Source organism: Sinocyclocheilus rhinocerous, unplaced genomic scaffold, assembly GCF_001515625.1.
Source record: "Sinocyclocheilus rhinocerous isolate Xijiao unplaced genomic scaffold, SAMN03320098_v1.1 scaffold225, whole genome shotgun sequence".
NCBI classification, from domain to species: Eukaryota; Metazoa; Chordata; class Actinopteri; order Cypriniformes; family Cyprinidae; genus Sinocyclocheilus; species Sinocyclocheilus rhinocerous.
Window position 1 is genome coordinate 643,116 of NW_015630532.1, and position 13,260 is coordinate 656,375.

The 13,260-nt window shown below is 38.3% G+C and overlaps 1 protein-coding gene across 1 annotated transcript in view; it reads right to left on the bottom strand.

Moving 5' to 3' along the window:
* The window catches only part of LOC107740476 (growth arrest-specific protein 2-like), a 25,325-nt gene that overhangs the window by 7,555 nt on the left and 4,510 nt on the right, over positions 1-13,260 (bottom strand). Inside the window, exons 2-7 of the mRNA XM_016552934.1 lie at positions 8,919-9,084; positions 6,309-6,418; positions 5,493-5,634; positions 3,480-3,543; positions 2,998-3,388; positions 2,781-2,888 (exon numbers count right to left, since the gene is read on the bottom strand). Of these exons, the coding sequence (XP_016408420.1) occupies positions 2,781-2,888; positions 2,998-3,388; positions 3,480-3,543; positions 5,493-5,634; positions 6,309-6,418; positions 8,919-9,063 (960 nt within the window). The 5' untranslated portion in view covers positions 9,064-9,084. The remainder of the gene's footprint in view (positions 1-2,780; positions 2,889-2,997; positions 3,389-3,479; positions 3,544-5,492; positions 5,635-6,308; positions 6,419-8,918; positions 9,085-13,260) is intronic.

A 13,260-nucleotide genomic window follows, 5' to 3' on the forward strand; every position in this document is an offset into this window, starting at 1 on the left:
GAGAGAGAGAGAGAGAGAGAGAGCGCTACGGTCACATACAGCTAGTATGTGAACCTCGCGCGCTGCCACGGCAACCGCTCCAGATCAAGAACAAGAAACACGAAATAGAAACTGAGAACGAGAGCACAGGAAGGGTCACGTCTCCAGAGAAATGTGTTTCTGTCCCCTGAGCCACCGACAGTCATCTATTCCCTCCTTCCCTCCACCTCCACCTTATCAGTCTTGACCCTCTCATTACAAAGCTGTTAAGCTGCTGGTAATACAAACAGATGTATATGTTCTGTGCCTCCCACCCCTCCAAACCCTTTTAGCTTGATGCATCCTAATAGAGGGATATATACACGCGGCACGTTTGCCAAGCAGGGTAATTCTAATTACCATGCGGTTTGATCAGTCTCAGCAGTTTTCAAGCAGATTAAAATGTCAGGGCTGACAGAGGAGGTGAGGGCGAGCGAGAATTAACAAATACACGAGAGAGCCGCGCGGGAGGGGGAGTCTGTTTACGAAACCCCGAGTCAGTCAAACCTTTATGGTATCTGCCATGTACGTAAATAAAGCAGTCGGCACTCCGCAGTGCAGAATGAAAGTATACGTTACGCACTAATTCAGTGATGGACTCGGCAATGTATTGTTACATTACGTGTTATTTAAACGCTATATGTTTGTTCTTAAAAACCTGTAGTCAAATTCCAGTCTCTTTCCGCATTATTCGCATTTACAAGACTCATTCAGCCTCTCATCTCGTTCTCATTACATATGATGACGGCGAAATTGATTTTAGCCTTTTTCCTCGACTACTGAAAAATTTATGCGAAAGAGTCGAGAGCGGCCGTGCTGTTTTTAACACACTGACCGCTAGATGGCAGAATGTAGCTTTTATATCCTTATTTCAGTACACATCCGCTGGGTAGGATAGAGCTGTTCAAACCAGCTAGTATGTGTACTAAAAAAACTGCATATTAGGCCTATGTGCACACCTTTATTTTAGTGAAGTGCATGTGTGGTAAAAGAAATGGCTGAGATAGATTACCTGTAATCTGTACACATAGTAAAAGCTATTTGAAGCACATCAAACAGCTACAGAAAACTACAAAAACAAGACCACCAGGGCCTTGTGGGTCTGTTTTGCTTTCTGCTTCCCTCCTCAATCCACCTGGATGAGATCCATATCTTAGCCTTAATTTGCCTTTTTTTGTAGCAACAATGAATGGTGAATATGTGCTTAATTACTGAACAGTTAAAGATGCAAGATAAACTTAGAGCATAGCCAAAATACATGAATGTATAAAAAGTGCTATAAAAGGATGTGACACTTGTATTAGTTTTACATTTACTGTAAATGTGGGGTCTCTAGAAAGGAGAGATTTGTCAGATAAAGCTACAAAACAGCTTTCCACAGTCAGTGTTAAAATGGAATTGTGCTTTCAAGTCAGAGATGAAGAGAGAAGTATTCATGATCCCATTAACATCCCTGTTAATGACAGACATGGCATGAATCCTATTTCTTAATGATTCGCCACTTCTTCACCCCTTCTGCTTCACAGCTCTTGCTATTGTGATGATCTAATGGATCTTCCTTCTCTTTCGTTTTATCTCAGGATATCACAACAAAAGTGAGCGAGAAAAAAACCATGAGAAATGATATTAAAAGCTCCCCTTCTTTTTCTCTTTGAGTGCTACAGTAAGCCTCTCTCTCTAATTGGATCTCTGACAGAAAGCGGCTGCTTTTCTTCCTCAACCACACATACTGTTGCCCTAAAGGATTTGTCTGATTGAAAAATCATATGAGGGAGGGGTGGAGCCAACAAAAGCGAGGCTGTAAGTCTCTGAATACATTCACACTGCTAATGACTTGATCAGTCACCAGCATATAGATGAATTCTGCTTGTATGTCAACCTTTGCTATCATGAAAGTACAGATCTGATCTAAAAAGGTGCCTTGTAACTCGTACTTCAGATGACTCCCCGGTGACAATCATTGGTTGCTAAATAGAATCATCAGTTTTTTAAGTTCTCCCCTCCAGCCGAGAGACTACACACAAGTATTCATAGACTTGATCTATAAATGTAAATTCGAATGTTTGGTTAGTGTTTCTACGCAGAAAGCAATTAAAAGACAAACGTCAAAATTAAAAAAAAAATAGGTTGTTACATAAAGTAAGTGTATTCCAATATGCTTAATTAGGAATGTAATGAGTTTGTACCAAATTAGACAAAGTTGTAAATCTGTTAACAATTCAGCTAATCCCTGTAGGGTTTAGATGCATTTGCCTTTTTAAAGGTTCAACAAAATAACATGCGTGAGCTTTTAGGCACTTTGTGTTTTAATATAAACTATATTCTATGTATTTTCAGTATGACTGAGCATTTTATTATTCTGTTGTTTCTTGTGCATTATTTGTGTTCTGTTCCGGTATATATGAACAGACTTTTCAGCCTCGATCCCAGACATTTGTTAGTCTGAACCTCCTTTTTCCCTATTCAAAGGTGTGAACCTTTTCTTCATGTTGCCAGGCAACACCAGCTCCCATGAGGCTTTGCCTTGACAAAGAACTGTGTTCTTTCAGGTTCAAAACTAACATTTGTTCTTCTAAAGAAACATTGAAAGCACGGCAGAGCTTATTGACACGTTGATGCTTATAACAAACAATGAAACATGATTTTACATATCGCATCATATCTTTCAATGGAAACCATACAAATGTGGGCAATAATAAATATCAAATAACATTTTCCTTCAGCTAAAGAAGGCAATCTGCGGTGGAAAGAGCATTACATACCCTGACATAGAGGACTTTATCTCCAACACGATAATGGCCTTTTGGCTGCTTCTCAATGCAGAATTTGACTGGACATTTGCATGGTGGATCCTCTGATATCTGCCTCACCTGAAACAAAGCAACAAAGAAAACATGCTTTTGATTATGAGCGTGAGGTCATGCACCAGTACACCAAGGATTGGAAAACCGCATACAGTGTATAGATTAAAATACTCACAATCTCATCTAGCAGGTTACCGCTGCTCTTTTTCCCACTAGTCTTCACAAGGCCGTTTGACGGTGATTTGACGGGTGTCCTGATGGGTGACGGTGTACTTGGTGAAGTTTGCTGAGGTTCTGACTGGGTGTTCGAGTCAGAGAAGATGGACGTGGACTCTGGGGGAGGGGTAGGGGCCAGAGGAGGAGAGGGAGAGGGGTCCGGAGGAGGGCATGGAGGAGAGATGGATGAGGGGGTTGAGACTGCAGGGGGCTCTGGATCAGGAGGGAAAAAAACAGGTGGGGTGGAGGGAGACGGCAGAGGTGAGGCGAAGAACATGGATGGTGACAAAGACTCATCTTCCTGTTTCTCGGTCTCGAGCTTGACCAGCGCAGGCGGCTCAATGCCATACCTGAAGGGAAACGTTTATTCAGCTCCGACTGAGAGATGGTTACAGGATGATGACGAGATATAAACAACTTTAAAGGATCAAAGGAACTCACCTCGAAGCAATTCTCGCAAGTTGCATGAGACACAAGCACACATCCCTGGGATGCTTCTGAAGAACTGGTGAAACACATATATTGTCATTCACACAACAAAATCCTCAGAGGCCTATGATGTCAGCTCAAACATATACTGTACCCTGGGCGTAACAATGGACAAAAGAAAAGGGCTTTGATGGACACATGCAAAGATTCCCAAAGCAAACAGACATTTGATATGTCTATTCAGCTAAATAAAATTAAACGTTCTCAAATAACAGCATTATAACCCTGTAAAGTGAATGAAGATGACTGTTAGGGTAACCTCAGGTTTGTATCCATAATCTTACTGAGGAAAATGTTTTTACTTAGTATTTTTGAAAAAAAGATATATATATAATACTCAACATTTTATTTTAAAATATCTAAACACTTTGACATTGACAAAAGTTATTTTTTACCATGACAAATAATAATTTATTATTTATAATAATAATAATAATAATAATAATAAAACAAGGAAAACATTTGCCAATTTTTATTTTTTATTATTTCAAATTATTTTATTATTTCTTATTTTATTATAAATGTATTATTTATTATTTATTTTTCTTACCCTGTTAGCAAAGAATTTTCCTCTCACTAAATCTGGTTTACTTTTCTGAAAAATAATTATCTTGTTTCAAGAATATTTAGATATTTTTATTGGAATACAAGGCACAAATACGGAGTAAAAAGGCTATGATGTGTCTTAAAGTTAATAGCCATACTAAACGCTGTAGAGGATTTTCATCCTCTAAACTAACAACAGCCGCATAAAGTCGTTAAAAGATGTTTGCATGAGCTTCCCAACCCATGAGCCTTTGCAATGCAGACGCAAAACTTTGTAGTCAAACTTTGCACAGATCATAGTGATACTGTATCTTTGTTGTGCAGTGGAAAAGGGGAAAAACTCAAAGACACTAATTTGAGGGATAAAAAGGTTGTTGAAACTTGTATCAAGAACAAAAACAGAAATCTGTCTCCCTTACACTCTGACAAGCTGTCAATGTGTGAATCCTTATGAAAACAAAGAAACAATGGATAAATCCAATATAGCCCCATTTTGAAAGCTATGATTAATGTTGGCAAGATTAACAGTCCTAATAAGAAGGTATCACTGTAGACTGGTTTGAAGTTTAAAATAAACATAGAATGTTCATTTATGTCAAACAGTTCATGAAATCCATTTCAACAGGCAAGTGCATATATAAAAGTCAACTGCGGGACTCTTTGAAAAGCACAGACACAAAGTTAAATCAACTCTGATTCTGTCATTGCAAATGTCCCTCAGGTTCTCAGCCCCTTCTTAATGTAATATGACCTACAAACCTGTAAACCTACCAAAACTAGGAGAATGATAAAAGGGTTTTGTTGTTTTTATAACAGTTATCGACTCAACACTCTCATTCTTGAACGTTACATTATTTTATCTATCCTCTCAAAACCTTTCAATGCACACTCCTTTTCTTTTTATCTATTATTGTATTGTATTATCTTTGACCCTATTTTTCCATTCCCCATTTTCTCCCTGACCTACTGTCCTTTCATTTCTATTTCCTTCTCTTTCTCTCCATTATTCATCACACGGTGATGGACAGCGGGGGCTAAGGGTGTGACGCAGTGAACAGTGGAGTGACACAGATATTGATACTGCTTGTCTATTCAGCAGTTCTTTAAGGCAACAGCCCCACAGGACAACAGCCTGCATAGACCAAAAGTAAGGCCTGTTGTAACTGGACTTCTCACTTAATGATCTCATAAGTGTAAAAATGAACAAGGGAAACATTGATATTTCTGTGCTTAAAATCCATGGTCAGATTTCTCAGGATTGTTGGTGATTCACCTCACAGACTTATGAGCACATGCCACTTGTATTGAAACCAAAGAATCTAATCGGCTTAATCACAAAGACAGAATATATCTAAAAAAAAAAAAACGCAACAAAAACATTTAAACATCTCATGATAAGATGCTGATTTGAATACTCACCAAGATCTTCAGATTCAAACAGGTGTGACTGCTCCACTCCGATTTTACGGCACCAGTACAGAAAGTTAGCTGTATTGTCTCGAGCAAAGAACGATCCAGAGGCTGCATCAGGCCGCCAGCGAATCACACGCCGAATAAAGGGCTATGGGACACAAAAGAAACCAACTGAAATATATCTCTGATTAGCTTAGCATGTGCTCATTTGAATATTTTGCAGTATAAATAGAACACCAGATCATTTATTTTTCAAAAAAACATATTGTTCAAAAATAAGCCCTGCATCATGTGTTTGAAATTTGCTTTCTCCTGCCAGTATTAGTTATTCTCTCTAAGTCTATAGCTGAGAAAAACAGATACCAACACGCAGACACACAGGTGAAGGTCAAAGTCAGAGGCTGAAAGATTGCCAGGAAAGTAGTGACATATGTTGTGTCTCATTTCGAAGGCTGAGACCTCTGGATGTCACATTTGTCGCAGTATGAGTCACTGAGGCTGCCTTATTTCAGAAAAGTAACCATTACATTCCAAAGTACGAAAGAAATTCCAGCAACTCACGCCTCATGAGGAATAAACTACTTTTCTGAAATGAGACATCCTCGATGATGTATGTGGCTGACAAATGAGACCTCTGGAGGGTGCAGAATCTATTTATTTCTATCAATTTTTTTTTTAGATACAGCTAATTAGTGAGACTAAAGTTCTGGCAGTGACATGAATACAGCTGACTTTGAAACACTATTAGCACTAATTCACAATATTTAGCACATAATTATTGATCAAACTACCCATAAATGTAATGTTTAATGCTATGAGCACCTTTCCATTGCTGGACAGAATCATCTTCTCCTGTAGCGCCTCTGCAAGCTGACACAGGACGACACCAGTGTCTAGTCTGTCCATGAAGTTATCCACTGTTATATCCAAACCTGTGCAGAAAGTTAAGAGAAACAAATGAGCATTAAAGGGGTCATAAACTGAGAAATCAGAATTCCATTGATCTTTTGATATATAAGAGGTCTTTGTGCTATAAAAACATCCTGTAAGTTTCAGAACTCAAAACTATCTTGTTAGTCTAAAAACAGCTTATATTGAAGCCAATCTGCTAAAACTTCGTGGAATGTACAACTCTATGATGTAATAGTGTGGCTAAACATCTTTGCCTCTGCAGAAGAAGATCAACACCTGCTTCTACATCGCTGTCTGTTTAGCCCCGCCCACCGATTCATGCACATAGTATAGGTAAATGATGAGAGCGGCAAAGCAGGTCAGCACAGAAACCGAAGAATACATTTTATTTGATGAACTTTATTTTTAATAAAGTGCTAGAACGCGTCAGTAAGAACTTGGTCCTTTGTTCAGTTCATTTTACCGTGGATTCATTTACAAACAAGGCACAATTCGACGCAGGATTTTCAGAAAGATTGAAACTGTTTTTAGTACGTGATCACTATTGCTTTGTCTGTTATTACAGATCGTTTGATTTGAGTATTTATGCGTTTTTAATCTAAATCACAGCAGAGTCCATCTGTGAAGGCTGTAGGCTGTCAAACATACACACCTGTTGGCCAATCATAGCAGTGGGCGTTTACTTCTAAGTCTACAATCTGCCACGCCTATTCAAACAGAGTGTTCTGATGAGGGGGGTTAAAAACAGGACAGAAAATAGCCTATTACTTCTAAATTATGTTTTTTGATGTAAAAATCTTGATAACATTATATGTGGACCTCAGAGAACAGTACAAAATAATTTTTAAAAAGGCAGTTCATGACCCCTTTAAGAGAGAGATAAAGAATGATCAACAAACATACAGTACTAAAGAGTAATGTTATAAAGGCACTGAATGAATTATAGTGAATGAACTGGTGGCTATAAAATACATATTGACACTTAGGCTTACATACATTTCTCTACAATTTTCATGGTTGTTGTTTTAACTTCCATACAAATACTCTTCTCCATCATTTATTTATTGTTCTTTCACTACCTAAGGCAACTTGAAGATGCCCCAAAAAATCCTCTAAGTACACTCACTCTGAGATTCTCACCGCTGTGCAGACACATTCCTGAGGCCTGGATGTTAAGTACATACAGATTCAAACACAGCAGTGGTACCGGAGCTTACCATCACGGTGAAGGGGGAGTAGGGGGCCTGGGGAGGGGGAACACAGGAGGCGACGGCGGAGGGAAACCACAACAAAAACAGAAATCCTGATGTGCAGAATGACTGGGGCTGGTCATTAGCATAGAGCGGGAGAGAAGTGTGTAAGGAAACAAAGAGATCTCCTGCTGTCTGCAAACCACAGAGTCATAACGCTGCCCTGAGATCAACAGGAACAGGAAGAGTTGAGGAAGAGAAGCGTGTGTTAATAAGAGAAATCCCTCATCAGCTTCTTTGGTGAAAACAACAACAACTCTGATGTCGTATCATGTCTCATCTAATTTCTCAGGTTGTTGTGTCTCTACTGTATATTTAGGAACCACCAGCCTGTTGGCTTAAGGGTTTTGTGGTGTTTTGACCTTTTTATATGTTGTGTGTTGCTGTCATCAAGCCTCTTCAGCCCCCAGTAGTATTAAGAGGTTCTGACAACAAATAACATAAGTCAAGACACATAGGGACACGTATAAGACACTCATAGCCTTTTGAGAAAGGCAATTCCTGCTTTGGGCTTTTATCAGGGCATGTGCCATTGATCCAAGTCTGTCTGTAAACACGATGATATTCCTGATCTGATAGGCAGACAGAATAATCCTTATTTGTTGGCTTGTACAGGATTTAATCAGGATTTAATCAGCAATGGGAATGGGGAAAATGGTAACCTTGAGATATATAGACATGTGTCCTTGTTCGCAAGAAGATTTAACAGAAAACTATCTTAAATGATGATACGGCAGAAAAGCTGAAATGCAAAACACATACAGAAAATAGAACCATGACTGATAATAAAATAAGTGGGCTGGTGATTTCCAATTCACATTTCCTTGACACACTTGAGCTGTAGTTAGAAGTTTCCATGTGTTAAACTGCCAAATGCAATTTATGGTTGCTGTAAAAGACTCATTAGTGTTGCCTTAATTAGATTAAGTTTTTACTACAATCAGCCACTTCTGGTTAACTACACTCCTACATGAAGGATTGTCCATATCCAGGTACTTCTCCATCCTTGTTGCTGGTGGTGGATATTTTGAGAAATGTTTTTTCCCCATACACTGTAAGTCAATGGTGACCAATGTGGTTTGGTTAAACATTTTTCAAAATATCTTTTTTTGTGTTCCACAGAAGAAATAAAGTCATACAGTCTTGAAATGACTTGAGGGTGAGAAAATGATGACTGAAGTATCACTTTTGGGTGAACTTTACTTTTAAGGTCATTAGTTTACAAATCACTAATGCTTATGCAAATATGAACATGCTTTTATTTTCTTACCAAGGATTCTGTTAAGCCAGATGGCCAGATCTTCTTTCATGGGCAGTAGACTGGACTCATGCCTACACACTAGCCACTCGTTGTACTGGTGCAGACAGGAGAGGTCAGGTCCTGGTTCCCGCCTGGGACTGAAGGGACCATTCATACTGACTCAAGTAGTGCACTGCTGGATAGAGAAAGAAAGAGGGCAACAATATTGTTAGTTATAGTGAATGTTGTTTCTAAAATGATAGCATGTCTAGAAAACATCCAAAACAAACTGTCAGATATCTTTCTTGTTGTTTTTTGGCCTTTTTAATGTCACTTTTGATCAATTTAATGCATCCTTGATGAATTAAAGTATCAATTCCTTTAACAACAACAAAAATCTTACCAACCCTAAACTTTTGAACAGTTGTGTATGTTTTAAAATAAACCAGATTATCATATGCAATTAGATTAAATCTGTCACCTCTTTGAAGACATAATCTAGCATACATTCCCTCTGCAGCAATGGGCAGGCTGGATGGACTATTAAATGTGCTGCACATATGAATTATAGCAGCACATCTGCTCTCTCATTGCTTTTGTATATAGGCCAGTGTGTGATTTTACCTCAACCAACTGCTGGATTTACACTGTACCTAATGATGCACAACTGCCACATTCCAACTGTTCTTTAAAACTGACCAAAGCAATGAAAGACAAATATTAACTTTGCTGACAGGCAAACAGGCTAAGGATGAGATAGGGATAATTGTGATGGGAATTAATGCTACTACTATTTTAAAGTCAGCTTTTTCCATGTCTAACTGATGCCAGGTATTGTACAATATATCATATGGATATGAAAATCTTCTGAAAACTGTATAAATAAAAGATTTTGGAAGTGTGCACTCAGTTACTGTGCAGTAAAAAACATTAGGATTTGTCATGCTAGACTGGATGGAAAAAAGGGCAAACACAAACAGACAAATACCAGCTCAGGGTAGGATTTAATGTACAAGTCTTACTTCAATCCCTAGCAACTGAAGAATGCTCTGTCCTGTAATTTCCCCCCTACTCAAGTAACTATTCATCAGAGGGGCCTTTCACATGTAGAAACATGCCCCTGTTTCCCATAACTGCCAAGGTTTTGTAAGGCAGAGGAAGGAGTGTAGACACCTGCAGGGCAGATGTGTACAATCAAAACAGGCGCAGAGAGAAATAGTGGTAAATGTAAGTCCAGCCCCATTTATTTTATTAAAGCTGGATGACCAGACGCTCTCGAGTGAGCAGAGGGGCCTGATGTTAGAGAGCTTGCCAGGAGAAGGTTGTTGAAGAAGAGGAGAGTAAGACACATAAACTCTGGAACAATTAGGTGTTGTCCTCCACAGCACAGAGTGAGGGGTGATGAGATGTTATGTATGTTTAGAGTGGTTCCATGTGAGCAGGGAGAAATCGTAAAGGAAGCTTTCATAAAAGGTCTACATCCAAGAAGAGCTCAAGATCAAAGAAGAAAAAGGAACCTTTGTATCACAGGTTTTTATTGATAAAATAGAAGATTGAAATAATACACGTGACGTGAGTAAAAAGAGGATACAGAGACAACTGGAACTGCAACTGAGAGATGAAGTACACAAATAGGTTAATGCTCAGTCTGATGTTAATATGAATTATTACGGGGATCATTTTGATTCGAACAAGATCAAATCAGTGATCTGAGGAGACTTACTGTACTCCAACTGGATGAATCAATGAATTGTTGAATGCTGCAATCAGATCAGGTGAATTCACTAATTAATCACCATATGCATCCAAAAATTTGTAAAATATCAAAAAAGTAAGTTCTATAATCCGGACATAGTACAGCCACCATGCTGGCATTGTCATGTGATTGATCAACCTCAATTCACTACCATTCACAAATCCTCTCCCGTGGCCTCATAGGATAACAAAGTATCCATCGGATAGACACTTCAGAATCTTGCTGGAAGTAGTAGGTCAGTGGGGTACTTTTTGCCTACTGTTTTATAAATACTGTGGATTTGGACATACTACTCTTTTCACAAACCGTTTACTATATAATAGAGAAATATGCATATTCGTTGAACCAGTTTAGTCGGGTTATTTAAAAGAGTCGACTCAAATGAATGATTCATTTATGAATTGAACATCACTTTTGGGTCTTTAAGCTGGTACTTTAAATACAACAGTGAAATAGTGAAGTAAAAAGTCACATATTATGCTTTAGTAAATGAAGTGTCCTAAAATGAAAATAATATATAACACTAAAGAAGAACAGATACTTGAACAATATAAGTATACTGTATACAGTAAAAATACTGTACATCAGTACTGTCCACAATTGTATAAATCTAGAGTACCATCATGGCTTTGACACCACAATTCCACAATTAGTTCAGTAACACGCCTGAACAACAGGTAAGACAAATAAACTAAAGCATGATATATCGTCTCATCATCACAGAGATCTGCCAATCAGTGGCCAATCAAGCACAACAAGGTCGACAAGGATGATGTAGAAATGTGCAGAAGTAATAGACAGAATTGGCAGAATGGATGATTAAAGAACAGCGAAACATGAACATGCCTTGAACTCCAGGCCCTCGTGTGTGTCAGTGATGAAGGCTGAGGCTCTTTGACCGATGGAGCATGGGAAGCCCACACAACAGGATTACAGCACACAGGTGCCACATTCACACCTACACTGCAACCTGACCATACTCAGACAGGAGGAGAGGAAGAGGTCTTCATCCAAACCCACAGACAAAAAGACGCTTTATGTTCACACACACACACACACACCAAGATGCACGTAACACTAAAACACACACATACAGACTTGCGCTCCAGGTCACCGCTGACAGATAGGTGTGAACATTCATTGATACACACTGACACAAGGCAACACATGAGATACAGAGGATCAACTGCACCCATCCAATGATATTTTCGTGCAAGCTCCACATCAAACAGTCAAATTTTACAGGCTGTAATTGTGTCATCCTCTCATGTTCTGGTTAATAACTTAGTTAAGGCTGAAAGCTCATGTCTGGGTATACAAGCTAAAACAGATACAAACTGCAATTTTTAACTGCCATACCAATATAAGTGTCGGGTTCAGGGTACGTCCAGCACAATAAATCACATTTCTGCTGGCCTGGTAGTTTGGCTTCTCTTACCTCTGTTAAATTACAGCCATGAGTTACAGTGGAGAAAGAGCTTGATATTTATCATACCTAATACTGGGTTGACAGGCAAAATGTAGAGTACTTGTTCTATCAACGAATGTGGGTGTAAAGAAAAGATCTCTGCTTCAAAGCCTATAGAAGAACACCCAAGGCAACTCATTTACTTCTGGAGTAAGTCCATGTATAAAAACAACACAGAGGCTGTGTTTATTTTAATGGCATGTGTAACACTGAACTTCAGTAGCAAAATATCATTGAGAATGTTAGCGCACTCAACATATTTTTCTACAACCATGGTCTACATTTCAATGAAACTTGAGAAACCACCGTAAGCAAAAGTGTGACACTGCTTATAGTGAGTTGATCAAACCCACAAACAGTGTGAGTGAAACTTGCAATTCATTGGGGCCATTGGGAATGTGGGGTAAAATTAGTTGGTGTGAAAGATGATCACCCTCTGTATCTAGCAAACTGTGCACAATTTTTATTAGGTGATCAAATTCTTAGGAAGATAGATTGCTTTCTGTGAATGTGAGGGACACATGTTAATAGTTTTTGTGTATTTTTTGTAAGAAAATCTATCAAAATATGCAAACATATTAGGCAAGGCAAGGCAAGGCAAGGCAAGTTTATTTGTATAGCACATTTCATACAGTATAAACCCATATTAGGTTAATATTAAACATTTCCCCTGACTATTTACAGATATTTTTAAGAAAATATATTTCAAATTGCAGAAAAAAATGATTTTATTATAAGAGGATAATTTATTTTATAATTATTATTGAATTTTTTTTATAATGATGATTTATAATGATTTGTCTTATCTTAACCCATGGTATATAGGTCAACATTGCCAAACTGAAGTTTGGCCATTGCACAAGTTTGCTTAGAGCAGTGGTTCTCAACCCGCGGCCCGTCACGAATTCAAATGTGGCCCACCATGTTGAACACAATAAAAAAAAAAAAACTTATCAGAATTACCGGCCAAGCCCGCCCCCCTTCTCCCAAAACAGGTTATACTACTGTTTCAGCTATATTAAAATAGTTCAGTTTTGTATGTAATGGCAAAGTGATTATATTTCGTTTAGCTTTTTTATTAAGTTAATTTAGAAAACGTTTGGAGCATTTTTTGGTCGTTAAATATAAGTTTTTTTATAAAGTAAGAT